The sequence below is a fragment of the Pseudopipra pipra genome, chromosome 7, assembly GCF_036250125.1.
Source record: "Pseudopipra pipra isolate bDixPip1 chromosome 7, bDixPip1.hap1, whole genome shotgun sequence".
NCBI lineage: Eukaryota > Metazoa > Chordata > Aves > Passeriformes > Pipridae > Pseudopipra > Pseudopipra pipra.
The window spans coordinates 19,099,449-19,126,399 of record NC_087555.1 but is presented as its reverse complement, the minus strand read 5'-3'; the positions used below and the strand labels follow the sequence as shown (position 1 = coordinate 19,126,399).

Here is a 26,951-nt window from a genome sequence, read left to right as displayed (position 1 = left end):
GATGGAATGCAGTATGCTGGGAAAACATAACTTGGGAGAAGAAAATACTGTTTTCTGGCTTGATGAATGCTGGAAGTTTGTAGCTCAAATTCCTCTGTCCTTCCTTCTCTTGACACAGCTGAGTACATGTATCAGACCAATGTGCTCCTGGTCTGGGCACATTATCCAAGCCTCACTCTGGGCTTGGATAATGACTAGAATCTTCCAGTCTGTGTTCTGTAGCTCAGAAGATTCAAAATGCAGTTTTGACAGAAGTGCAAGGTAAAATGCCCAGTGATTGTGACAGGAAGTTCATTGCTGGGATAGAACATCATCTCAGATCGTAACAGCTTCTGCACCTAATTCTCACAAAGCATTTCTATTTGTGAGCAAACAGGAATGTTGCAATTGTACAAACATTCATTTTCAAGTTTAGTTAAAGTTTTCTAAAACTGATTTAGCGCAATAACATTTTTACAGGAAGAATTTATTTTGATCTTTATTAAATCAATTTTGAGGCTCACTGAATTAGAGCTGTTTCCCTGAGCTATATATTGCACTACATGCTTTATAATTTTTTTAATATAGCACTTGCTATCAACTCTGAGTTGCAAGGTAACAAAAACATACATAAAATAATATAGTAGCAAAAATATCTTCCCTAAATATACCAGTATATCAAAATGCAGAGAAGCTAAAATGAAAACAATGGTATCACATTAAGCCTACTTTTAAGAAATAGACACAAACACCATGTAAGCACAGATCTAGTTTTATCATACATGTAATTGTCATAAACTGCATTTATTATACCTTTGATACCATCACCATCCGTCAGATCCAGTGATCCACCTCTGCTATAATGATTTTTGCTCCAAATCTCCGAGAGGCCTACAAACAGCTTCCCTTCAAACCAAACACAAAAATCAAATGGAATTTGTTTTTTGGGGGGTTTGCCATAGAAATATTCCTCTTGACTCCAGCTCTAGCTACTATGATTATTAGCTACATTCCAGCCAGAATCAAGGACAGTTTTACAATCCCTTCTTGTGTATGTCATTTTAATAAAAAATATTTGATTTAAATATTCCCTGGTGAAAAAATTTAAAAAACCCCATCCTGATGGATGCTACATTCACTTTCTTTTTCCTCACCTGTTTTCATTTTATTATATTTCTTTTCTTCCCATGCTCCTTACAATCTTCTTGTCTTCTCTTCCCTGCAATTTTTTTCCTACACACAGACTATTCCTTTTACAATGCTGCTCTCAGGTAAATAGGCCTCTCTTATCTGCCAGGCTTCCTCTCCATGTTTTTTTAAGCTCCTGCTTTTCCACACATCTTTCATACTTCTGTCTCACTCTTTACACCTTATATCTCCTTTCCTGAAGTATCTGTCTTGCCTGGAGCTTATTTTGTTGCCTTTGATTTTAAGCCATTAGAGACAGTCAGTGTTTGCAGAGAGCCATGTCTGTATGTGGTTTCTAATAGCAATGGGGCATGTCTTGATGCTTTTTTTTCAGGCAAAAGTCATACCAATTTAGCATTGTTGGTTTGCTTTTTTGGTAGTTGTTGAATAAGGCCTTCAAATTGGCCACAAAACATCAACAATAAGCCTGACAGATGATGAAATATTAGATATTAAAATAACAGTATTCTAATTTACAAATTCTCTGCCTCTGTTCCCTTCCAGCAGCTGGCCTGCTGCCCCATTCTGTGCTGGGAATAGGGGAGCTGCTTTGCTCCATCTGATCTGATACCCACCCAGTTCAGTGTCCTATCCCTTATTCTGTCCAGACACACCTCCAAGAAAAAGATAACAGCCCTGTAGTCAGCAGATTTGGAACAACTTTTCTTTCAGGGTACAGAGATTTCAGACAGTTGAGGAGATAGGAGATGAAAGGCTGTTTTGCATATTTAGCTCATCAGTTAATACTTCCTGATAAGACAAAGGTGGAAGATATAAATATAAAACTGATCACAAAACAATAAAATTAATGATGCCAAAGAAAGCATGGACTGACAGAAAGAGCATGGGCTTCTAAAAGCGGATTTTTGTTGGCTTAGGGAATGAATGGGTAGGTAGATATTTTGGAAGAAATTCATAAGGAAATGGGAGCATAGGAGAGCTGACAGTTACTGAAAGAAGTGTATTAAAGGCACAGCAGCAGACTACCCTGACACAAAGTAAGCACTGCAAGAGAGCAGCAAAGCTTCATCAGGAGCTATTTGGTTAAGTGAAAATCAAGAAGGAATGACACAAATAAGTGAACACAAGAACCAATGACTAAAAATGAGGACAAAGGAAGATTCAAAACCAGTATCTAACTGAAAGACAGGAAGTAATGTGACACAGAGAAGACTGAAATATTCAATGCTCTTTTTTGCCTAACATAGCTACAAAATATCTTAGCGTCTGACATGCAAAGCAATTTACTCAAGTCCAAGACGCACAGACCAGAAAAGGGAAGGAATGGGTTAAGCAATATTAAGAAATGCCAGTTTCCAATCCTGCTGACTTAAACACGTAGTTCAGAAAGCAGTGGATAAAGCTTGTCTCCCTGTAGCCTTATGTCTCCTGTTTGCATTAGCCCAGAGCAAAAAGTCTGACTGAAATTTATGGCTGGAATATTCATAACATTCTTCTGTGAGTTTTCCAATGCCTGATATCAGGGTTTCATTTACACTGAGTTCCTTGTTGCCATGGAAGACTCTCTATTTACCTGCTCATTTTCACAAGATCTATAGAAATGTAGTACCTTTGAGACCACCCCTACCCAGTCCAGTTCAGTTGGAGAGTGAACAGCAAGTTCAAAAGGCATGGTGTGGTCATACGTGTGATCATATAAACTGTGTTCCCATAAGAAAATCTGCTAAAAATTACCCCAGAGCACTTAAAAGATAAAATAACCTCCGCATGGCAATGCAGGGGGAGGGGAAGTAGTGGTGGGTTCTTTTTGTTTTGGCTTGGGGTTTTTGAGAATTCATTAAGTGCAAGGGAGGTCCTAGAAGACTAGAAAGGATGAAAATGCTGCCTGTCTTATGAAATAAAGTTCAATTGACCTAACTTTCATAAATAACTTCATCCATCTCTGAGGGATATTCATCCATCTCCTAGGTTATTAGGCAGTTAGTGTATAGGCACGAAGATAACAGTATGACAGAAAACAGTTAGGTAGTAAGATTTTAAAATGTAATCTTAGAATCATTATTGTGTCAAACCTCTCCAATTTCCTTCCTAGAAAGGGCAGCAGGCCTATCGAATAAGAAGAAAGCAGTAAATGTGATATCTGTACTTTAACAAAGCTTTTAGTTGGGTCCTCATTAATTTTGCCTGCAACAAAAAAAATGGTGTAGACAAATTCAAGTAACAGGTGACACACAAGTCGTTAAGTATTTCTCTCAAACAGTATTTATCAACAGTTTCCTGACAGAGTAGGATGGCACTGCAGTAACATCCTTCAGGGATTTCTCATCCATCCTATTCTATTCAATTTTTCATTGAACAGCTTGGATAATAAAACAGGGACTAAACTTTAAAATTTGCAAAAAAATCTGGAAGAGGGTTGCAAATACATAGGAAAGCAGATCAGAATCCAAAATATTTAGCTAATGTGAGAAACAGTATAACTGCAACAAGCTCATACTAGACAGAGAGAAATTAGGTACTACCCATGACAAAAATAAAACAGAGTATATTAATATAACCTGATGATGATAGAAGGATAGGAAGGTTCAAGTGGATTTCAAACTAAATATTAGTCAACAACATGATGATGTTGCAGAAAGGCATTTTGCATTTCAGGATGTACTAGGAGTGTGCAGTATGTGAGATGCAGGATCTAATTATTTTGCAGTCTTCAGTGCTGCTGAGGCCTCAGCTGGAGCATTCTGTGCAATTTTGGGCAATGCACCCTAAGAACGATTTCAGCAATTTGGATGGAGTTGAAATGAAACCAACAAGAATGGTAAATTATTTTGAAAATATGACTTACAAAGAAAGATTGAAGGAATGGGGCTTGGCTTCCTCAGAAAAAGAAGACCGGAGGGAAAATGTGTATTTTAAAAGGTAGCATACAGAAAGTCATGGTCAACAGATCTTTGTACCCACCTGAATTATAACAATTATGCAGCAGAGTACATATAAAAAATGAAACAACAACAAAAAAATCCTTTCAACTTAAAGTCTAGATTAGATGGAATAGGTTTAAGAGGTTGTGGAATCCCCTTCATTTGTGGTTTTTAACAGCAGCCTATACAAACATCTGTCAGGGATGACCTAGTTACCCATTTCCTGCCACAACAGGGATGGACTGGACCTCCTTTTTTTTCCCCTGTAATGATATCAGTACTGGAGAACCTGTTTCATTTAACTTGGTTGCTATAGATTAGGCAATACAAATGTTGTGGTGAACCAAGGCCTTAGTAAAATAAAACAAACCTCCACATAAAATAAAAAATAACTATGAAAATGACAAAAAATAAACTAACTTTAGCAATTTTTAAACATAAACGTGTCAAAAATATTCTTTATTTATTACTTTATTTCTCAAAATACAGTTCTATTGTCCAAAACATACATTTTACGACCATTAAGAAGTCAAATTGGGATTTTGAATTCTTTTAAAATAACAAGATTAGTAAAAGGTATTTTGGAGTTCATTCTTAATTTTAATCTGGCTTTATTAAAGAGAAGAAATATCAATGATTTTCACCAAGAAAGAGAAGTGATACATGACATACAGAAAAACAACTCACCGAAAAACTGTGAATGAAGCTCTGTCAGCACCTCAGGGATATGATGGTATCATAAATGTAAACTGCACAAGAGCTTTTCTCCTGTACTTAAGATGCTGTCATCAGAAACTTGTGTTTATCCAGGGCAGCCTTAGGTATCACTGTTACCAGTACTTAGATAATATCAAGCTGTGCACATGCACAGAAGCACAAAGTGTCAAGCTATAGTTAGAGTTGATCTGGTGACACTTCCATTCTGAGAGCTAATGCAATCCCTCTTAAAGAAACCAAAATGTCATTTATGATGAAGTCTTCATGACTGTTAAACTTTTAGATGATTTCTAAGAGTTATTTTTTAAAAATACATATTTCTTTCTCCAATTTAAAAAAATTGGAAAAAATTCAGTTCCAGAATAATATTTTGAAGTATTTATTTAAAATTACTTTCCTAGAACTCTAAAATGGCTGTTTTCAGTCCAATCTTGTAGTTTACAAAACATACACAGCATAAGAGGGTTTCCATGTGTTCTAACCCACCAATCAAGAAAAGAATCCAACTCCTACTACTGGCTACTGGCCATCAGTGGGATGAAAGGAAACAAGTTGGTGGAAATCTGGTTCAAAATATGGGATGTGTGGCCAAAGGCCACAGCATGTTCTATATTACCAAGATCCCCACCAAACTTTACAAAATAGTGTGAATTATTAGAACTACACTAAATGATACTTTATCCAAAATCAACACAATTCTTGTCTTTGGCTCTCCCATTTCCGTAGACAGGCCTGTTTAATTCTGTGTGTGTTTCCCAGACACTGCTAGGTGTAAAGGACCCGAGAAGAAATTCACTGAAGTAGCAAGACAAGAAAGCAAAATGCCATTGCTTCAATTGGTGTATGACATGCATAAGGCAACTGAGGAGATTAGCTTTAATTTCCAGTCCTAACCAACAATTGCATGCTGGATTTTTACAATGCAAAAATGTGAGTGGGAGGATATTGCAGGAACACTGACACATACCAATGACTTTTTCATTTTCTGGATTGGATTTCTGATTGTCCTGCATGCCAAAATGTAGGGTTTTCTTCCCCTTCCCAACCTTGTTTAAAGCACGAAGAAGAGATATGAACTAGATAATGTAGGAATTAGCATAACTGTTTGGGAAATACTGAGAAGAAAGTACAATAGTTGTGCCTGTCAAAGTAAGTTCTTATGCATGCAAAAAACCAGATGTACACAACCAGCTGTGCAGTTTCTACCTACAAAGTGAAAGCCTGTGCCTATAAATATATGCTTTTGTGGCTGCAATGTATGTAGAATTGCTTCTTTTTAAACCAGCTCAAATTGAAATTGAATTTAGGCCTTCCCATTTTTCCACCCTCTGGTATAATACTGCATATAGAATGAATGGCATCATAAGGGAATTTGTTTGTACCTCATCTCTTTTTTTTCACCAAATTGTATTCCCAGACTGTTCCCAGCAGCTGTTCATCTAATTCCTCAGCAAGAACCATATTCGACAAGATTATACTGCTGTCATTAGTCCCATCTGGAGAAGCAGAGGAAGACTAGAAATGTAGGAGAGCTAAGAATGCAGTAAGTGAGCATATAGGAAAACACAAAATTCCCAGAGTCCTGCAACTCAGTTAAGCCTTAGTTATAGGCAAAACACCACAAACTGCCCTTTGATGTGTTAATTGAAATTTAGCTTTCCACACGGTACTATTTTCTTCTCAACACAAGGGACACTAGCTGCTCTCAAGAAAGAAAAAAATTAAATGCCTGTCATATAGTTTTTCCTTGCTTACTTCAAGAACAAAGGGTTAAAACAGGCATTGAAAAAGCATCCAGGAGATTAGATAAACAAATAAAAATGCTTATGTGTGTGTATATGTATGCATGATGATAAAACTATTCCTATACATCTTTCCTTCTCCCCTTGCTGCAACACAGACAAAAGACAGTGTCAGGCATGTTAGGCCTCCTCCCTTTCTCTTCTGCTACAGCTTTCAGTAGGCACAATGCTTATTAGTACCACAACAAGCAGAGATTTTGTAGTTCAAATGAATTACATCTTCTGGGGTGTAATCAATGGCTAAATCAAAGAAAAAGAAAAGGTCATAAGTTAAGGACTCAAACTGCAAACCAACCCAGAAAGGACCAGCAGATGTTAAACATGCCACAATATGTAGAGATGACATTGACTCTTATCTGCATCTAATCAAAGAAGCTCAAAGATCAAACTAGACACAGTCATCTCTTGCTTGTAATTTGCTCTATGGCAGTTCAGCATTGTTTCACACAAGTATTAACAATCACAAAAAATACAGATGGAAAAGAATTCTGCAAGTCCTTCAGGTAATGTAGGAATTTTTATTTTGTATTTTTCTCTTTTTGGTTCAGTATCAGGCACTGGAGATTTTTAGTGGTGGATCTGCAGCCCAGTAGCTCTCAATATGCTGGAGTATTCTTCATTATGGTCTGACAGTGTTAGCTTTGCTGATTTTTCTAGAAGGCAGAAAAGGGGTTTTCGCTGCACCTCACTAGCCTTCTAATTCTCCAATAAATACTAAGAGGGTTGAATTCATCATTCTTGCCAATTTTAGTAGGAAGCAGTTTCTCTCCACTAATAATAAATATTTATATTCACAGAGGTGTTTTCTCTGTTATGTTACATCTTGACCCATAGCTGTTCTTTTCAGAAACAATCCATATCTGTTGCATATTTGTAAAAGTCAGTATCAGTATGCAGATACTGTAGGATATTTTGAGGATGTCCTGTTGCTGTCTGCATAGATGTGCAATTTATGTCCTCCATTATGACCTTATTTTGAGATATCTTATACTTCCCATCTATATTATATTTCAATTCCCCTTTTTTAGATTGCCTCCTATTTGTTGGCTGGTCATGAAGTGTCTCTCACTGAATGCCTTCAGTCTGCTCTGGCAGATGTATGCCAGGATGAATCTAGTGTCATAGTTCATATATTAGAGGAAAAAAATCAAAACTGCATCCTCTGCAGCATTGATTAAGGGACAGCTTGAATCCCTAAGGCATTTCAAGGCATCCTGCTAAAGATATTCCCTGTCAAAATAGGAAAATTTAATCTATTGCACATAGTATTAGATGCCAAGTACTGGAAATATTCAGCACATAGCCTGAAACACTCTAGCATGAAATGAGGCAATGAAGTGGTCTCACTATGCCAAGCTGAATATCTCAGGATGTTGACATCTAATACCACAATGCAGAACTTTGCCCAGTCTTGAGTACTATCAGATTGTAAGAGGACTTTGTCACCTCACCCTACTATTCTATTTCCTTCTGATTTGATATACATAATTTTTTTCACTTTATTTTTTGAAAGTATTCAATTAAACCCTTTTCTTCCCTTCTCAAGTTCTCTCTACCATGTACTACCAAGTAGGAACCTTCAAGAGTTTTCCTATTTGCAATCAAGAAATTTCAAGTTTCTCAGGGAGCATCATTGCAAAAAAATTCCAGGGCCATCTTTAGTATCTTTAGTCTTGGTTTTGCCTTTTATAGTGACAGAAAAATTCCCTCACACAGACAACAGCCACTGCTGAGCTTAAAGCTACAAGGCACCACTTGATCTGAGAGTCAGCTGATTTTAAGTGTGCAATCAAATACAGGCAGGGAAAAACTGATTGGTCTCAGAGCCTCCTTAATTTGGAAGAGGATATTACACAGTGCACTGAAGCACCCATTATGGCTCTATTCCTGCATGTATCTATAAGCTCAGCAGAAGGTGATCTCCATTGCTCTGGCAGGAGGCACCCAGACACTATTCAGAGAAAGAACAAGTGCTTCCATGTCATTAATTGAGCTGAGAGAAGCAATCAGAAGTACAAAGTGGAGACCTCAATTCTTAGGGAGAGGCTGAATTAAATTTCCGAATAATAAGTATCTGGGGAGCTGCAGGAAACTACTATGCAATATAATTTTATCTACAGGATTCATTCTCATGCAAACACATCAAAGAGTTATTTTCTTAGCTGACATCAAAACAGCCCTATCAAAAAGAGTATGTTAGCTCTGCCTGAAATATATGAAGGAACAGTCTTCAATCCATGACTTGTAGGCAATGTACTGGCCAAAGACCCTCTGCAATGTTGCTGATAGCCAAGCACACTATCTAATACCCACTGAGCAGTGGGTCAGTGAAGACTGGGATCCCAATCAAGAGTCATTTTCCTTCTTTCATGATGTGCACAATACGTCCCAGAAATGTGTGCATGAGAATGTCTGCTTTACGAAAGGCAAGACCTGATGATAGGAACCTAATACAGAACTAGATAGAACCAAAAAAAGAGAGCTGAAAAATTAAACAGTGCCTTGGAGGGCTTCAAAACTTAGTTAGTTATAAATGGTGTGCTTTATTAATAAAAATCTAAGAAGCTTTACCACATCTGACATTTTTTAAAGAGTTTTAAAAAAAATACTAACTACAGTTCCATAAAGAACTCAAATTCATCTTGAGTCTACTTCATTCAGATTTGAAGAAAATAATCATATACAAACCCAAAAAGCTGATGACTAACATTAATACACTGATCATCAGGGTGCTCACAGCAGCTATTATTGGCTATGAATGTAATTCAATGTTATCCTCTTCCCTTCCTACTGCATTGATGGTGTGCTGGCAGAAGCTGTATTTTATACTTTAGCTTTCCTAGAAAAGCACAACTGCACCTTAGGAGTAAAACTGTGATCATCCTGAAGTCAGTAGCAAAGCTCTTATTAGAATCATAGACCTTTTTAAGATCATCAATTCCATCTATTAAACTAGCATTACAAATAGGGCTAGAATTTCACAGTAGGAGTTATTGTACGGAGAGATATCCTAATCCTTTATTTCTTATCTTTCTCCCTAGGGAAAACTTATTTTCACTTTTGCAAAATCTTATATAAAACTCAATACCAACACATAAAAAAGGATGTCTATCAGACTTGACCACTAAAAGACAATGCACCTCACCTTCTGCCTTCCAAAGATACATTCACCATTCACATTCAGCTGTCATAAAAACATCAGTGAAAGCAATGCCTGTCTCAGATGAGACAGGTTCAAGGATCCTAGGGAAGCAAAGAGAACATAGTATGCTATCAGATTACTTGTAATTCATGTACTTAATAAAGCTCACAGACCTCAGGAACAGCCAAAATATTTGTTTCATTGCCAACAAAACTTAACCTTAAACCATTAATATCAGTCATAAGACTCCTACAGATAACTTGATCCACAATTTGCATTTTTTTCCACAGAAAGTCCTATCCAATTTTCCTGTCAGACAATTCCATTTCACGTAGTAAGGGTTAGTGCCTAATAACACACAGGGCTCTTTTAGCTGCTTGCATGCTAACAACCAGTATAATTGTGCCTAGCTTTTTATTTTAAATGGAGACTACCTGCTTCTCATAATAATGGTCCTTCGTTAGAGGACCTATTCCATCATGACTTATATGATACCTATACAAGTTCCCAATGGGAGTTGTACTTTGAATAATAAATGTAACTTCTTTGTTCCATACAGATTTTGTGCCAGTTCTATCTCCTTTTCACTTATTCTAGTCACTATTTTGATCTTCTTTTTGATGATAGTACCACAGTACACTCATAAATTCATATGCCAAGTTATTAGAAAGTAAAAAAAAAAATAATCCAAAGAAGTTGTGAAATACCCTGTCAAACTTGTTCCAAATTAAGTTTTTAGACCCTCAAGGGTAAAGGATCATTCATGGTCAACTGCACATACTCATTTATTTACACTATATAGAGAGACAAACAGAACAACAGCAAGACATTTCTTACCATTAGTTTATTTTTTCCATTCTATTTTTTTATGTATTTTGTTTCCTGACCACACTTCAGGCATGCATAAAGCCTGCCTAAAGAACAATTGTTGTCTCTGCAGTTCTACAATTCTGTCTATGTGGAGCTGGGAAGGAGCAAGTCAACTTGCTTTGTTTTGGAATTTTTATTTTGTTTTACACACACATGCACACAAACATGGGTACTTACGTTCCTTATCTGTAGTTTCTGAGACAGAGCTGAACTGTTTCCAAAGAAAATCCTGTTCTCACATGGTCAAGCTTTGCTATTACTGTGGAAAGATCCATTGTTCTAGATAACCTGTGTTTCATTTCTGAACTTTAGTAGATCCCTTAAATACTCCAAATCTCACTCTTGGAGTGCCTAGAGAAAATAGAGCAGAATACTGATATCAATTTATTACTCTTTGAATAGGTAGAGCAAAGAACAGAAGTCAGATGGGCTGTATCTTCCACTTCTGACAATACACAGCATCATTTTGTGGTAGCTGCAAGTCTTAGGTACCAAAGTTACTGCTTTGTGTGTTATTATATCACCCTCGCTCTAACCCAACCATGAACTAACAATGAATGAGATGAGATGATTATTCACCAGGATGGGACAATTTCTTACACAACTTCATAACCAATTACAGTTAAGCAGCTGTACTAAATTCAAGGACTGTAGCCATGCCTTTTTTGCTGATGTGACAGGTACAAAATATCCAGGTTGTTTGGGAAGGCTTTGTTTATATATGGTTTTAGTGGACCTTTATTATGGTGGTTATCTTATCCATGGCTCTTGTTATTTGGTCCTGATGCTTAGTTATGGCAAACTGTTTACTGGGTAGCTTCTTGGCATGGGATTCAACAATATGAAAGCAAAGACTACATAGAGATTTTCTGGGCAAAAGTTATGATTCCTCTTTTACAGAAGCTTTCAATTTCCAGTACTGTCATTCCAAACTCTAGCCCTTCTACCTTCATGTGGGAAAGGGTAAGGAATGCTGTAGAGCAGTGGAAGAAAGTAATCCACCTGGGGACCAGAGGAATAATTGAGGCTAGCACACATTCAGAATAACTCAGGAGATCCCAGACTCTGACTCAAAAGAGCAATTGCACGGCTATTGCAAAGTTCCCCTAAAGAGAGTGTGAGTGCAGAGTTCACAAAGACATTAGCTTTTTCCTGTTTTTCAGGATCAGAACCAAACTATCACCCTCCCTTAATACAAAAAAGTAGTTATTGCTATGAATAAACTCAAAAATGCTACTTACAATCTGATGTGTCTAGTTCTGGGTATATTAATGTAGAATATTAAATCCCCAATCTCTGTTAGTGATTTGGGTATTTTTCCACAAAGCACTTCTCAGTGTAATTCACAAACTAGATTAATGTCTGATTTCATTATGATTTTGCTTTTGTATAAAAATCACAAACAAATCCCAAAACATTATAGGTCTCAAGCACCTTGTTAAATACTACCTTGCCCATAAAGACTCTGTACAAGATACCTGAGAGATCTCATGAAAAAGCTGAAACAGAAAGGGACTGAAATAGGTGTATTATATAGAGGTCCCACATACACAGCAAGATTTCTCATATACTTCGAATACAGTTTTTTGTGTAACCCCCAAGGCAAAACTTCTCATGACCACTATCTGCAGGAAGAATTTACTGTCAACATATACTTACACTGAAGGAACAAAACGAGCTCAGTCCACATTCACACCAACTCCACAGCTCCTTAAGACACTCGTTTTCAAAGTGGGTTTTTTTCAGTAAAAGGAGCACTGTTTCATTTCTTTATGGCAGGTCAGTAGAATCAAAATGAAGGCATGCTTGCTCACTACTCAAAGCACTTGCCTTCTTTTTAATTTCTCTTGGGAATGAAAAGTATATTCGGCTTTTCTTTCTTCTGCTCCACACTCTGCCCTTGTAGCAACATGCATTTGAGAAGGCTGTTTCAAGCAGAAGCATGTTCCAATGTATAGGAATGATGTTAATTCCTGTCACTCTGAACATCTAAGTGAGATTATTGTTAAAGCTGCTTCTAAAGGACCAAGGGAATGTGTGCCATTCTGTTCAATGACTTTCATCACCTCTATTAGACTAAACATAAATGTAATATAGCCAAGCCAGGTTCCAAAGGTTAGTCTTTCATTTAGGCAAAATACTGGAGATGCAAAGCTGTGTAGCATTTACAGGAATCTAACATGGATTCGATAAACCAATTGAACACGAAAGGAACATCCTTTCTAAATGCAAATTATTCAGGTGCAATTTGAGTTCCTTAAAGGTTACTCTTCAGTTCCCTCTCCCTGTCTAATAAATGAGAATACAGAACAGCTTAGTTTCCTTTTCAAACTTCTTCGTAATAAGGCATTCTGCTGATTCTATTACAGGCCTTTTCTGTATGAAGCAGATACGGACTCTGGACTGCTTCTGTCCTGTGACTGCTCAACACCAACATTAATATTTTACTAAAGCACTTCTGAGAAGAACTTAAAAACTAATTTAAAAACCAAGTCTAACAATACAGCAACGTACAGATATAATCAAGCTGCAATATTTTTTCTTTCCTTTTCATTTTGCCAAAAGATTCTATGTTTTCCTATATAGAAGAGTAAAATCACAAATATTAAGAAGGTCCCAGAAAATGCAGCCTAACGACTCTTGATACTACACTCATCCAAGGGTCAACAGATCTACCTGAACAGCTATGCACAGTAGCTCTAGATCTGACTATGAAATTTCTTTATGATGAGATCTTGTCTTTTGTGAAGCCTGTGGCCAATTTTTTTCTTGGTTCCTATGAGTCAGAACAATATTTGTTATATCAATTTTGAGGCACAGTCTTAGGAATCACATGAAAGAAGATGTTATATTATATTAGTCATATTAGAGACATATAGAGACATATATAGACAAGAAAGACTATACTTGTGCACAAATTAAATGCTCCATAATAATAGCCACTGACTAGGAAGCTGCTGTGGGCCCTTTATGGCATTGCACATTCATTAGAGAAATCTGCAAGTATATGTTATACACAAAATTTGTCTTTTCTATGGAAATTTAATTTCACTACAACTCATATAGCAGCACTGTCAGAATTAAAAGGGATGAGTGACACTTCAGGGCCTTCATATGAAAAAAAAGACTGATTGAAAATGGCACTGATTTCCACAAGAAAACAAAAACTGAATGATACTACTGGGAACTACTGCTACCTTACCGGGTTTAGCTCACTGTTAAAGATAGAGGGGAGTCACTTCCACTGGAGAAAGAAGCACTAGCAGTTTTGTGGATACAGAAAATGTTTTGCATTTTCCATGTTTCTTTTCACATAAGATTCAAATGAGACACAGCAACTGGTCACGCAATGTTAAGAGTTTAAGCTGAAATTGTGGCTATATTTTACACAGTCAATAATTCAGTTCATATTTCTGTCTCAGCTGTAGTCTGTATTTTTTTAAGTGTACCAAGGTCTCGTCCATTATATATTAAATGGTAGCATGCATGAAATAACTAGTGTTTTTAATGTTGTAGGTAGAAAATAGACAAATAACAGTAAGAAATTCAATTAAGAAGAAGAGACACATTCTGGTTTTGATTCTGTGCAAAGATAGCACCCAAAATAAAGATAATTATAATAAAGACTGGTAATAAAGTTCCAAATGAATACCTTCAGCATACCATGCACAATTGAAAGAAGGATTCAGTCCTCTCCAGAGAACATGCTAGAAAGTCCTGATAAAATGGACTTTCATTTACTGATAATAAACATTTACTGATTTTTCTCCTAGTGGAATAAACCGTGACTTTCTTGCTCTTTTTATATCTATCACAGGCAGCAGAAATACACTTGGAGGTCACGTATTAAGCTTTTGTCTTCTGGAGCCCAGAGACCTTGACTCCACCTACATGCTGCTGAGAAACTCCATGAGAGCGACAGACAAGATGTCTGTGGCCAAGGTCAGACCTTTTAAGACAAGTGTCAGAACAGTCCTCCACCCTAGTTTAATCAGAAAAAGATTCTTCTCATCATGCTGTTGTAATACTGTCAAGAAACTCCATTTTATTTTAAAATCATCTGTCTTAGTCTTACACCAGTTGGAAGGAAACGGATAAAATTAATTTCGAGCTAGAAGCAAATAAAAACCAGTCTTTTCAAAATTTAACATGAGTTGCTAACTTGTGGTTCTATAACTCACGCATGGCTGACTAACTTTTAAAACCTCAAACTTTGCATGTTTAAAGTTTTCATAGAAAATGAGGGCAGAGTCTCATTTTGAAGCTCACATCTTATAGTAAGGTAATGACTTTTTTTTTTTTGACTGATGAATCAGCTGCACATGAACTGCCACTGTACAAAAGCACTGCATGTTGGATGTGATGGCTAGAGCTTTGTCGCTTAACACAGCTACACGTTTTTTGCACCCTATTAAGACTTCTGTTTCCAGCTATTTCAGCTACAAAAATAGCTCCTAAAATACACTGTACATACTCAGGATGAAAATTTGACACAAAATTTCAAGAAAAAACCCTATTTTTCCTCAAAACAGTCTTTCCTCTGCTGCCATCCACTTACTAGATATTCTTTCCTTAATTCAGTTACCAAGAGTTTTGCCTGCTTGCACTGTAAGCAATCTAAATAATGAAGCACTTTCTTCACTCAAAGCAGAGCCAGGCACTGGCACCCCTGGGCCACACCTGGCCTGCCAGAACAATACCTCTTGGACCTCACAGCTTATTGAAGGACTCACTGTCCTGGAAGACACTGATAGCTGGGTGGGGAGATGGCACCTGTGCTGCACATGCTCTGCAGCAGCAGATCCATACAGAGAGAACCAGGGGTGAGTCATGGCACCTCGGTGGCACCAGCAGGTGCAATGGCTGGGCCTGCCCTGGCAGAGCCACGACACCACTGTCGGCAATGCACATGTTTAGCCAAACTGGCATAACTGTTGACCAGGCAGGATTTCTCCCTCCCTGCCCCACATTTTCAGGTGGCAAAGCACTCAGCAAGCATTTCTTCAGCTAGGATCTATGCAGAAGGCACAGAAATGCTGTCAAAATAAAACACTGAATCACCCATGTAAAACCTTGCTTTTTTAAGAAGGAACTCCTACTATGCAACACTGGATTATAAAAATTCATCTACAGTGACAGTGAAAATGCATCTTTAAATTCTGATTCTCTGTCAAAGCACTGAATATCAAAGGTCCTATTGTAGCAAAGTTCCCAAACAAACAAACCAACAAACCAAGTGTGCAGAAGTTCAACAGAAATTAAAAAACCATCCCACCAACCTACTGAATGTTGGTATATTATACCAACTGCAAAGGTAATGTTAGTATAAATATCTGAGAATATTTATTCAGCAAACTGACAATTTCCAGTCAGACTCCCACAAACTCACATTCCTTACCCACTGAACACAATAGCTAAAATCCAATTGAAGAGTCAAAATTCACCACTTCTAACCTTAACCTGAGCTTCCTTCCTTAATTTAGGTTGCTCTTATGCTCCCTCCCCCAAAGTCTACTTGTTCTACCTCTTCTGCATAGAGCAAAGATACACAAGCTATCCTGACAGAGTTCTGATGTTTAGCAAAAACTGAAACTTATCACTCTTCTATTTTTCTTTTAAAAAATTTTAAATTTTAATTAATTGTTTTTTGTCATAGGAGCTACAGTTTGTCAGCAATACATGTAATACAAGCACAACTTTGGTTTTGATACAAGCCTATTACAAATGAAATCTTCATGTCACCAAAGCTGCACACGAATGTCCACTGTTCCCAGATTAGGGCTTTAAATGTTCACCTCTATATTTAGAAACCGTAAACCAAATGGCCAGCTTTCCTGATGACTCAGCATCCATCCTGACTGCAGAAGAATGTGGATCCCCAGCAGGCCCCTTGCATAAAAGTGCTTAGAAAGTCTGAACGTGAAAGTCTGGCTTACACAGTTTTCCAGACTAAGAACAGAAAGACCCTTATTAACTTTTCTTTTACTTCTTGTCCCATACAACCATTTGTTTTAGGAAAAAGTTCGAAGCAAACAGCTGTTCTCTTTTACCTTATGTTAAACGTCTATTTAAAGAATTTCTTTTTTCTCATGCCTGGACCTTTCTTTAATTGGATCCCAGCCAATTTCCATTTCTCTACCTCCCAGCCTGCTGATGTTCTCTATGCTCTCATTTTATTTTTATACATACACACACATATACATATGTATATACGTATGTATGTATATAATCTAAGCCCTTCAGGCTTAGATTTGGCAATAACTGTTTCATTGTGGTTTAGTTTCGTTTTGTTTTTAAATCAGAGAATACTGAAACACTTGGCAGCACCGTCAGAGATAAAAAAGGTCGCTCTAGGCTACCCCAGGGAAAGTTTGCACGTTCATTGCTGATCTCACCAAGCAAGCTGGGCATGAAAATCAAGAAGCCTGAAGCTGTCACTGTTCACATGGTTACACATGGTCACACATGCACACTTATGTTAAAATTTGTATTTATTCACTTTACAATTATAACCAGTAATACTCAGATAATGTAAGTAATATGTAAGCAATACTTATTACTTACACTCCCCACTTGAGAATCTCCAAAAGCTTTATTAACATAAATCAGAAAGTAGGGTAGCTGGAAACAAGAATGTGCAAATGATACGAAGTATCCAAACGATACCTCTACTAAGAAATGTGCTGGTAACATATCAGACATAACTGCCCTATTCTTGATCTCACATAGGGAAGGAAAATCCACTAGAAAAAACAGTTAATATTTGCCTGCATTACCTTCAACAATTTTTTGCTTTCAAAGAGTGCCATTATGTTTGCTTTCTTTTTTAATCCGATGAACTGGTTTAGGAAAAGGAGAACGAACAATTGGAAAAAAGTGGAACCCCAAAGCATAATATAAGTTTAAATTATATTGCTTTACTGGTATTTCCTTAGAATCACATACCATTATGCAAAGTCTTTTGGTAATGAAATAACACAATTTCTATGAAAGCTAAAAACATAGGAAAACATAAATATGCATTTTCACTTTCTGACAATGCATTTAAAAAGCCATTTTTTCCCCTCTTTTTTTTTTTTTTCAATCTTCACTTTGTTATTTTGGACTTCAAAGGTCTTTTAAGAATAGGCATACTTTTTCACAGGAACTTTTGCAAGTATTTGAGAGAGAAACATTACAAATACAAACATGCCTTAAGGACTTTATTTTAAATCACTTACTTTAATCTATCATAGTTGGTTGTTAAGATTCATAATACTTATTACCCATTACAGAATGTTGTAGGATAAAAAATTCTGAATATCCTACACAAACATATAAACACAGGTATGTGAGCATCTTAAACCCAAACCAAATTTCAGCCCTTAAACAAAGTAAGAGTAGTGAACAAAGTACTTTTGTACTTCTATGTTTGCATTTTTATCTTTACAATTAATATTAAGCACTGTCCTGGTTCAACCCCAGCCAGTAACTAAGCACCAAAGAGCCACTTGCTCACTTCCCCCTGGTGGGATGGGAGAGAGGATCATGAGGGTAAAAGCGAGAGAACTCAGGGGCTGAGGTAGACAGTTCAATAAGTAAGGCAAAAACTGCACATGCAAGCAAAGCCAAACCAGGCATTCATCCACCACTTCCCAAGGGCAGGCAAGTGTTTAGCCTTCTCCAGGACAACAGGGTGACTTGGGAAGACAAATGCCATCCCTCCAAATGTCCTCCTTTCTCCTTCTGCCCCCAGTTTTACACGCTGAGCATGACACCATATGGTCTGTAATATCCCTTTAGTCAGTTGGAGTCAGCTGTCCTGGCTGTGTCCTCTCCCAGTTTCTTGTGCACCCCCAGCCTCCTCACTGGTGGGGCAGCACAGAAGCAGAACAGGCCTTGACAGGATGCAAGCACTGCTCACATCAGCTCTGTATTATCAAATCGTTTTCAGCACAAATTTAAAACATACCACCATACCAGCCACTGTGAAGAAAATTTAACTCTACCCCAGCCCAAACCAGAACAGGTGCCAGTTAATTTGGATTCCAATTGCGAGCAACTAGTCTATATCTTGAGGACATTCTACAGAGTTCAAGAGTCTTCTGGACTTACAGTGACATAAATTATGTTGGAAATTTGGGTCAAAGATTCAAAGATTTTTTTTTCTTTCAGAATAACCCCAAGGCCTTTTACTAACTTTGTTTCAAAGTAAAATAAATATTTACTGTTTCTGATACTCTGTCTCAAGCCAATTGATGCAAGAAGAGAAGAGTGTGGTTTAGAAGCTTGTTACATATCTTAAGTGATATAATAATACTTGTATGCTTTGTAGACTGTATTATGTGTTTCCTTTTCCATCTGCTTTTATTTGTATTAAAATATATACATGCAAAAGAAAAAGAAACTAAACTCAAGGTTGTTTTTGGTTATATTGATTCCTCATAAACTTCAGTAAAATAAAATGTAGACTTATTGCCAGGATAATTTTATTCTTCTTTTTTTGTATAAGATTGCTTGGACTGTTTCCAATTTAAAAACTAGACCTTATTTCAGAGTTTGGTAACTATCACTGAGGGTTTATTCAATTCACTAATGTTCACTCTTGAATAAAAACATGAAATGTTTATCTAAAATAAGATCATGAGTTTGTTTGTCATAATTTGTATCTTAAAGAAAGTCACGGTCAGTGACAACTACAGCTTTGTCACACCATCTTTTCTTAACACAAACATCTCTGGTTGTTAGATCACAAAAATTTCAAAAGGATTAAATGATTGATTTTGAACAGCATTGTGTGCCATCTTTGGGTTTAGCTCAGCCCATGTGTAAACAGGCTTAGCATTGTCATTGAGAATTACACCCATTTATGCCAGGGATTAACATGCCAGGGTCTCTCCCTCTGAAATCACAGCTCCATTCTAAAGATGCAGCTCCTTGCTACTGTTATTTTCAAGCAAATGCACAATTAACTACAGGCTGCACTGGTAGTTTGTGGGGATGAAGATTAAACCTGAAGTGAGCCCAGAAGATTCAACTGTGCTCCAGAGTAAAAACTGTTTCTCTGAAGGATTGTCACCCACATTCAAGTGCTGGAGTGCAAACCTCCTCCTTGAAATGCTTCACACTGCCTTTTCACTTCTCCACCCACCACTTGTTCTCATACTCTCACTGTTGAGTGTAATCAATGTCATTGGAAGCTAAGCTGCCCAATTCCTCAGAACAACATCTGACTACTGCGCTTAATAGCGAATGTAGCAAACAGAGCCATTACAAACGGCAAAGCTTTTCCTAGTGTAGAATAAAAGACTAGTGGTAAGATTCTCTAACCCCATCTGCTAAATCCTACACTATACAACAATCCTTTTATTCAAGTTAAAAGATGCAGCTTCTCCATTTAAAGAGCACTTGTTATCTCACAGGAAATGGAGGCTAGAGTGTGCCTGACACTAAAAGAAAAAATTAATGTTGTCTCTGCAACGAGACCCTCCAAAACAGCCAGTCTCACCCAAGCATAATAAATCAATTGTGTGCTCTTTTAGCAAACCAATTACTTTTATTCTTCGGTTTTTGACTTGTCCACGTGCCAGTTTACAATTGTAAGTGACAGGGAAGTGTGGTAAGACTGACGTCTCTCTTCCTTTCTCAGGCACTGAGCTGAATTCATCATTCTATATAAAATACTAACTGCTCTATGATTGCTACAGGACTACATGTCATACTAATTAGTACATTCTCTTTTTTTCCTACTTTTTTCCCTTCTATCTTTTCTTAATTCGATAACTGTGTCTATTAGACCCGTTCTGTATTCAGGCTTGTTCTCCAGTGCTACTGCTGAGCAATGTTAGGACCTCACAAAAAGTAACGAGAAAGGTTTTAGGATTGTTGTTTGGGTTTGATATGTTTGGTTTGGTTTGTTTTTTAACTGGAGGTATTTTAAAATCCTTAACAGTAAATATGCAAATTTTCCCTTTCACACATATAAAAATAAAAATGGAAAAATCTAATACAACTCATTTTTGGTAACTCACCAATCTTTTAGCCTCATGAACACTGTGATTCCTTGTGTTTTTAAGGGCACATTGCATACATTTATCAATGTAGGTTTGTTGCCTGCCAACTTGACTAATTTACCTTGCTTTTTGTATAATGTAAAGGTATAAACTAGACCTTCTAAATACTAAAATGTAACATTATACGCCATTTGCACATTGTCTATCATTCATTTCCCTAACATGTCTTCATATGAAAATTCCTAGACACATGGAAAAATTCCACTATCTATTTTTACTGCATTTTTTTTTCCTAGCTGAACAGGACACACTACAGAGAAGACTATACACTGGATTTATGCAGTAGCTATAGAGCATTCTATTTTTACATCATACTTATAGATTTTAACATTTTGGTTGTTTTTATAACTAGCAGCATACACTAAGTCTGTTTTTTTAATGAACTTAAAATTTCACTTAGTACCAATACACTAGGAAATAATAATCTAGGAATGTCTAGATTATTCTTAATTTAATTATTTATTAAATTGGATATGTCATCCGTGGGTTTTAGCCATTATTAAGCTAATTCACTTGCTTTCTTAATCTTTCATGTTCCCTTCAAAATTGTAGTAACCTGATCAATAAAACGTCATCTGAAAATGAGACTGTCTCATTGCTAAATTCTTTTTCACAATTGACAAGATATCTTTGGCTAACATTATGTATACAAAGCTTCAGAACATGGCTATTAGCTTTAGTATTCTTGACCTACATTATACCTCAAATAAGCTAAATTTTCTGCCTCTTGGGTAAGTGCTTCTCTGCAATAGTGAGTATTTTAAAATAATAAAATGTATTCCATCTCTGAATTGTTGTAATCCCAGATAAAGCCTATCCTGCTATATTCCCTTAAATTTTATTTCTAGTTTATACAAATTTGTTTTAAGTTCTGTTGAACAGATGCAAGTATAACAGAAACTGATATGGGGAGGCACTTCAATGTGATAATCTGCAGATATGATCTTGATTTAAATGGGACAACATCAGAACATATGGAGTAAATTTAATTGTTCTACCTTGATTGAACACAATCAGGATGGAGACACTTCTGTTATTCTTTTGTATTTGCTTCCCAGGAGGTTAGGAATGTAGCTTCTGTCACTATGGGGTTCTACTTGAAAGAAGGTAAAAACATTGTTCCCTAAGGAAAAAGCAAAAGCAGGTGTATCATACACTTGCCTGCACTGTTGCAAACATGTGCATAGCACAAACTACAACAAATGAAACATTCCATCATTTTAATGAATTGAAATAGATTGTGCACATATGGATGAAAGATAAAATCTGTAATATTCCACCAAGATGTGAAAATACAGTATCACTTGGAAGAATAAAAACTTTGAAGATACATCATTCTACCTCCAATCCTTACACCCAGTTTCTTTGTTTACCCAGATTTCACCCTACTTCTGTGACAGATAGGCCCCTTTTTCTTCTTGCCTCCACCATTTCATCCCACTCATTTCTAGGCCCAGTGTTCTCACCCTGCCACACTGCCTCCTGTTACATATCTTCTCCGTATATGATGCCCATGGATTTCTGTTCCTCAGTTCCCTGTTCCGTTCTGCACCTCGTTCTTTCTGGTGAGTCTTTCCAAGCTTCCTCTTATCCTAGTTACCAGAGGAAACACTCACTCCTTCTCTTGTTGGCCTTTGAGCCGCATCTTCATTTTCCTCCCTTCCTGCATGTATGGCTGTTGCTTTCAAATCAGACAATTCTCCTTTTTTAGTTGCTTGGTACTAGCAAAGGGTGAAGGATGGTCACCCCAAACTCCAATCCTTGTTTCAAACATGGAAAGAAGTCTACACACACTGAAAGGCAAAGTGACCTGTATTATTAAAAATAGCAATGTTTAATATTTTTATAATATGTATAAAGGGTTTATTTCCAAGGTTGTTCAACCACCCATTATTAAGACACTCTATGGAGAAGATATAGTTTATATATGAACTGTCTGTTATCACAGACAGCATACTCACATTCAAGGCTGGGTTGCATGGGGCTTTGAGCAACCTGGTTTAGTGGAAGGTGTCTGTGCCTGCAGCAGGGTGGTTGGAACTACAGGATTTTCAAGGTTCCTTACAACCCAAACTGTTCTATGATCCTATGATATTTGATCTAAAATAACTAAAAAAATGCACCCAACACCACTGTATAGGATTTGGCATCTTTATAATTCATTGCATTCACACAAAAACAAAAAGCAGAAGGAAATAAAACTCTCTTGCTTCAATCCTAGCAATAACTCAGCCAGCAAACTTTACTGCAAATGTTTGTGTACATAGCTCCTGTGAAAACTGCTTAGATGTCCACTATGCACAAGAAAAAGGAAATAAGCTGTATGTCAACAGATCAAAGAGTACACCGGAACAGTGAATAAAGTTCACACTACAAATGAAAATGAAGTAGCAAAATTTATGCTAAGTGATATCCACTGGTGTTTAATACAAATTTTGGGGTTGTTAGTTATAAAGCAGAATCAGGACATTAGCTGAGCAGTTTCCAAGACAACAAACTTTTCCCTAGTGTTGCTAGAGTTTCTGCTGTCTCCTCATCAGACCTGCATTTTGGTTGTCTTTCAGAGTCTGTGGATTTGTAGATATGGCACAAGAACTTGCCTTGGTTTTGCTGGGAAAAAACCCAATCTTCTTTTATATGAGCTAACTGTTATTGACTAGATACTTCAAAATTAGTGTACAAAAAGGTTGGTTGCTTTCTTTATAGCTGTCTTACACTTGCTTCAAAACTAAGAAAGGTCTAGACCAATAAGTACCCTTCTCAAGTGGCCATGTATATAAAGGTAATACAATACCAGTGGAGATGGGCAAAAAGTACACACTATTGAGAAAGCAAGCCAAAGCCAATGAAGCCAAAGCTCAATTCTAATAAGATTACCTTTCTCTAACTGCCATTAGGAAGTCATGCTGAACAAAAAAAAAAAAAAATTAGAGAAAATTTGCAATTATAAATTAAAATGTTTTTATAGAATGAGTACTTCTATAAGTTAATTTTAGGTACGTATCTGAGTAAAGAAATAACTTTAGATGTCAAAAGTGAAACTTAAAGCCTTTTTCTAGACTGGGCACATTTGGTTGCAACAAACTAATTTCTTTTTTCCTCCAAAAATTAATTAACAATAAGACATTTTAAACTGCACTTCCTATATAGTTTTCTGCATCTCTTTTCTTTTTTTTGACAATACTGTAATAGTAGTTTTCCCAACTAAGACAGATAATTTGAAAATATTTTAAAAATATGTCCTTGATTAAGCTTTTTGAAAACTGAAATGTCATGAAACCAAAATACTGAAAGTCTTGCTCAGATTCAGAAGTTCTTATTGGGAATGATGTCTTTTTCCATTTCCACTCCCCTTTCATGAATCTTATGACTGTTCAGACAGCGGATATTCTACATTTATAAATAGTAGCTGATCTTATTACTTCTAAAGCAGGCACCATTATTCTCAAAGAGACAGCCAATACTTATTTTGCAAATTGTAGAAGAGAAACAATTTCGCTTAAGGCCATTCAAAATTCAGGTTTTGGTTTCTTCTTCTGATGTCACATTTTTTTTAAACTAACAACATAGCATATTAAAGCCTTCCCAGAATCAACATATCCTTGTGAGTGCCAAAGCAAACATTATATTAGCCCTTACACATGGAAAATCTACGTCACATACATGAGTAAGACTGCATAATGCTCAGGAGCTTATCACCATCACCGGCCGCAGAAAATTCTACAAGTGAAAACGATTTGTATTATACTAAGAGCTCTGTATATCCAGAAATCACAATTATTAAACAGGGTAGCAACATAATTAAAATATAAGCAGATATTTATTTGTATTTCCCATGAAGACTACTATAGTCTTTTAAGACTTAAGGCTTAAACTGTGTTTTAACCTTTGATTTATACCACGAGAGCTTTATTGCTGGTTGCAACAATGCCATTGCTAACCAAAGCTTCCTGAGTCTCTTAATTCATCAAACAGTGTCTTATGCCAGTTTAGAATATACCAAAGATGCAGGATCAGATCCTACCTTCCAACTCCCTTTATTGTACCTTATTCTTGAAACAGATCTAGATTTATGGAAATAAAGCAAGTCTCTCATCCTGTTAAAGACGATGAAGCTACTTGATATCCATGTTTAGATAATTGGTTTTTTTCTACGAGATAATCAGTTCTACTTAGCTTAGCAGCTAACAACTTGCAAAAAAAAAAAATCAATGGTTGTCAGCTCTGACATGTTTACCCTTCAGACTAAAACAAAAGCAAGAAGAAACTTTGAGAGTGTCACTGTATTAATGGCACTCAAAGCTGCATGTTATAGGTTACATGCATTCCATATCCTTTTTGAAAGAAGAGATTTATTTTATTCATTCACCTGTTTCTTGTCCTTGTGGCTAAGTGATTTAAAATTACATTTAAGTAGCAGAAGTGGCATCTTTAACTACTAGCTCTACAGCCTCAGTATCATGTTCTGCATTTGAAAACAGTGTTTGCATTTTGGTTTTCTTCTTAAAAGCATTTGAAGTACTACCGTAGTCCTGTCCTTTACTGTCTCTCCACCCGGTCAATACAAAATATTTTGTTTTCTTTCTAATATTCAATCCCTAAGAAAGCAACTTCTATCTGTAAATGACAAAAATATCTCAGCTGCCAGGTAGATTACCATTTTAGTGTGATTACATTACCCTATAACAATAAAATGTACTCTGGACTACTGTTTTTGCTCCTCGCTCTAGCATATCTAACATATCATAAAAATAATGTTTGTATTTATCCAGACAAATATTAACTATTTTTTTCAGCACTGTTTTGGCATTCTGGTAGTTCTTTTCTACATGAAACATGTTCAGTTTACAACCTACGCACTTTGAATATAATATATGTGTCACTAAGGTGTTACAGAAAGCTGAATTTGGCATGTTCCTCATGAGCATGTAGATGAAAAGTGGACATTTCAACAGCACAAGTCAGTCACAGTGGAGGACACCAATCACTGACTAGTATGATACGTGTGCATGTCACATGCAGTTAGTGTGGAATAATTACTTACATGCAAATCAGAAAGAGATTTTGTCTTCATTATTTATGCACCAAAAAATTTCCCTCGAAAGAGGAAACACAGTTGCAAGACACACAGTGGTTAAAAAAGACATGACTCAGAAATTAACACAGTGCAGCTTGTAGTAACAGTGAGAAGAGATATTCTGTTTCTCTAAATCTCTGAAAAAATAGTGCTTCAGTCTAAAACTTTTTACATATTGTGAATTTCAATATGAATGAGATATATACTTATTGACTATTCCTATTCCAGGAAGTAGAATAGTGCCTGGTCACAATAATGAAAAGATTAATGAATATCCCTTTATTGCATATAAAGCAGAAGTGAGAAATGGCCTTCCCCCCCACACACCCCAGATCTTTCTCACACATATTTATTTATAAAGAAAAGAAAGTTAGGGAAAAGGTTTTAATTTTCAGTTCAATATATTTATCCTTTTCAGTGGCTAACACAACGTTTACTGGAAATATACGTACTCCAATTTGCTTCCGTTTCTGGAGTTCATTGCTGTACTACATTTCTGGAGTACAATTATTTATAAGGGTGCCTTCTGGTTGTTTCTTCAGGATTATGCAGAGACAGCAACGGTTTCTGGAACTTGCTTTGTATCCAAACTCGCTGCATTTTCACTTTTTTCTTCCTGTTTACTTGTAATCGCCGATCAACTAAATTCTGTACTTCAGTTAATCCAGCCAAGTTGAACATGTTCCATACCTCATCTATTTTTTCATAAGAAGAATTATTGTAATTAAAAAAAAAAAAGGTAATTTGTAGAATGTAGCAATTAACAACCTTCAGTTCAACCAAATGGAACTAAATCTGTTTTGCAATATGAAAGATCAAAGACACTGCCTCTAAGAAGTCTTTTATTAGAAATTCATTCTCACAGCTCTTGATTTACATTGCAGTAAAAATTCTTATGTTGAGGCCCAAACCACACTGGTTATTACTCATGGCACCCATAGATACTCTTTCTTCAGAGGGTTCAATATGCCAGAGTTGAGTAAACAAATGCCATTTGGTCACTGTTCACCTATTACACCCAGATAAAGCTATTGCACCTGACAAATGACAATCCAGACTTTTATGCCTTATATATATATATGTGTGTGTGTGTGTATATATATATACACATGTATATATGTGTGTGTATATATATATATATATATATGTGCATACACACACATATACATTTATATTAAATATATGTAATTAGTTCCTTCTTGTCAGTCATCACTGGAAAACCTTAAGCTTCTTTGTCTTAAG

General features: G+C 36.4%; 1 protein-coding gene across 15 annotated transcripts in view; it reads right to left on the bottom strand.

Annotated features, from left to right (window-relative positions):
* Positions 1 to 5,095: 5,095 nt before the first annotated feature.
* Positions 5,096 to 26,951, bottom strand: part of METTL8 (methyltransferase 8, tRNA N3-cytidine) — a 101,322-nt gene continuing 79,466 nt past the window's right edge. For 12 of the 15 annotated variants that reach the window (XM_064660879.1, XM_064660878.1, XM_064660887.1 and 9 more), the window contains one exon: positions 22,770 to 26,404. In XM_064660879.1, coding sequence (XP_064516949.1) covers positions 26,217 to 26,404 — 188 coding nt within the window. In that variant the 3' untranslated portion in view covers positions 22,770 to 26,216. Of the gene's footprint in view, positions 9,812 to 10,757; positions 10,932 to 21,645; positions 21,756 to 21,835; positions 22,426 to 22,769; positions 26,405 to 26,951 lie in introns of those variants that run through there. The other 3 variants (XR_010431946.1, XR_010431945.1, XM_064660888.1) reach the window with 3 other exon arrangements.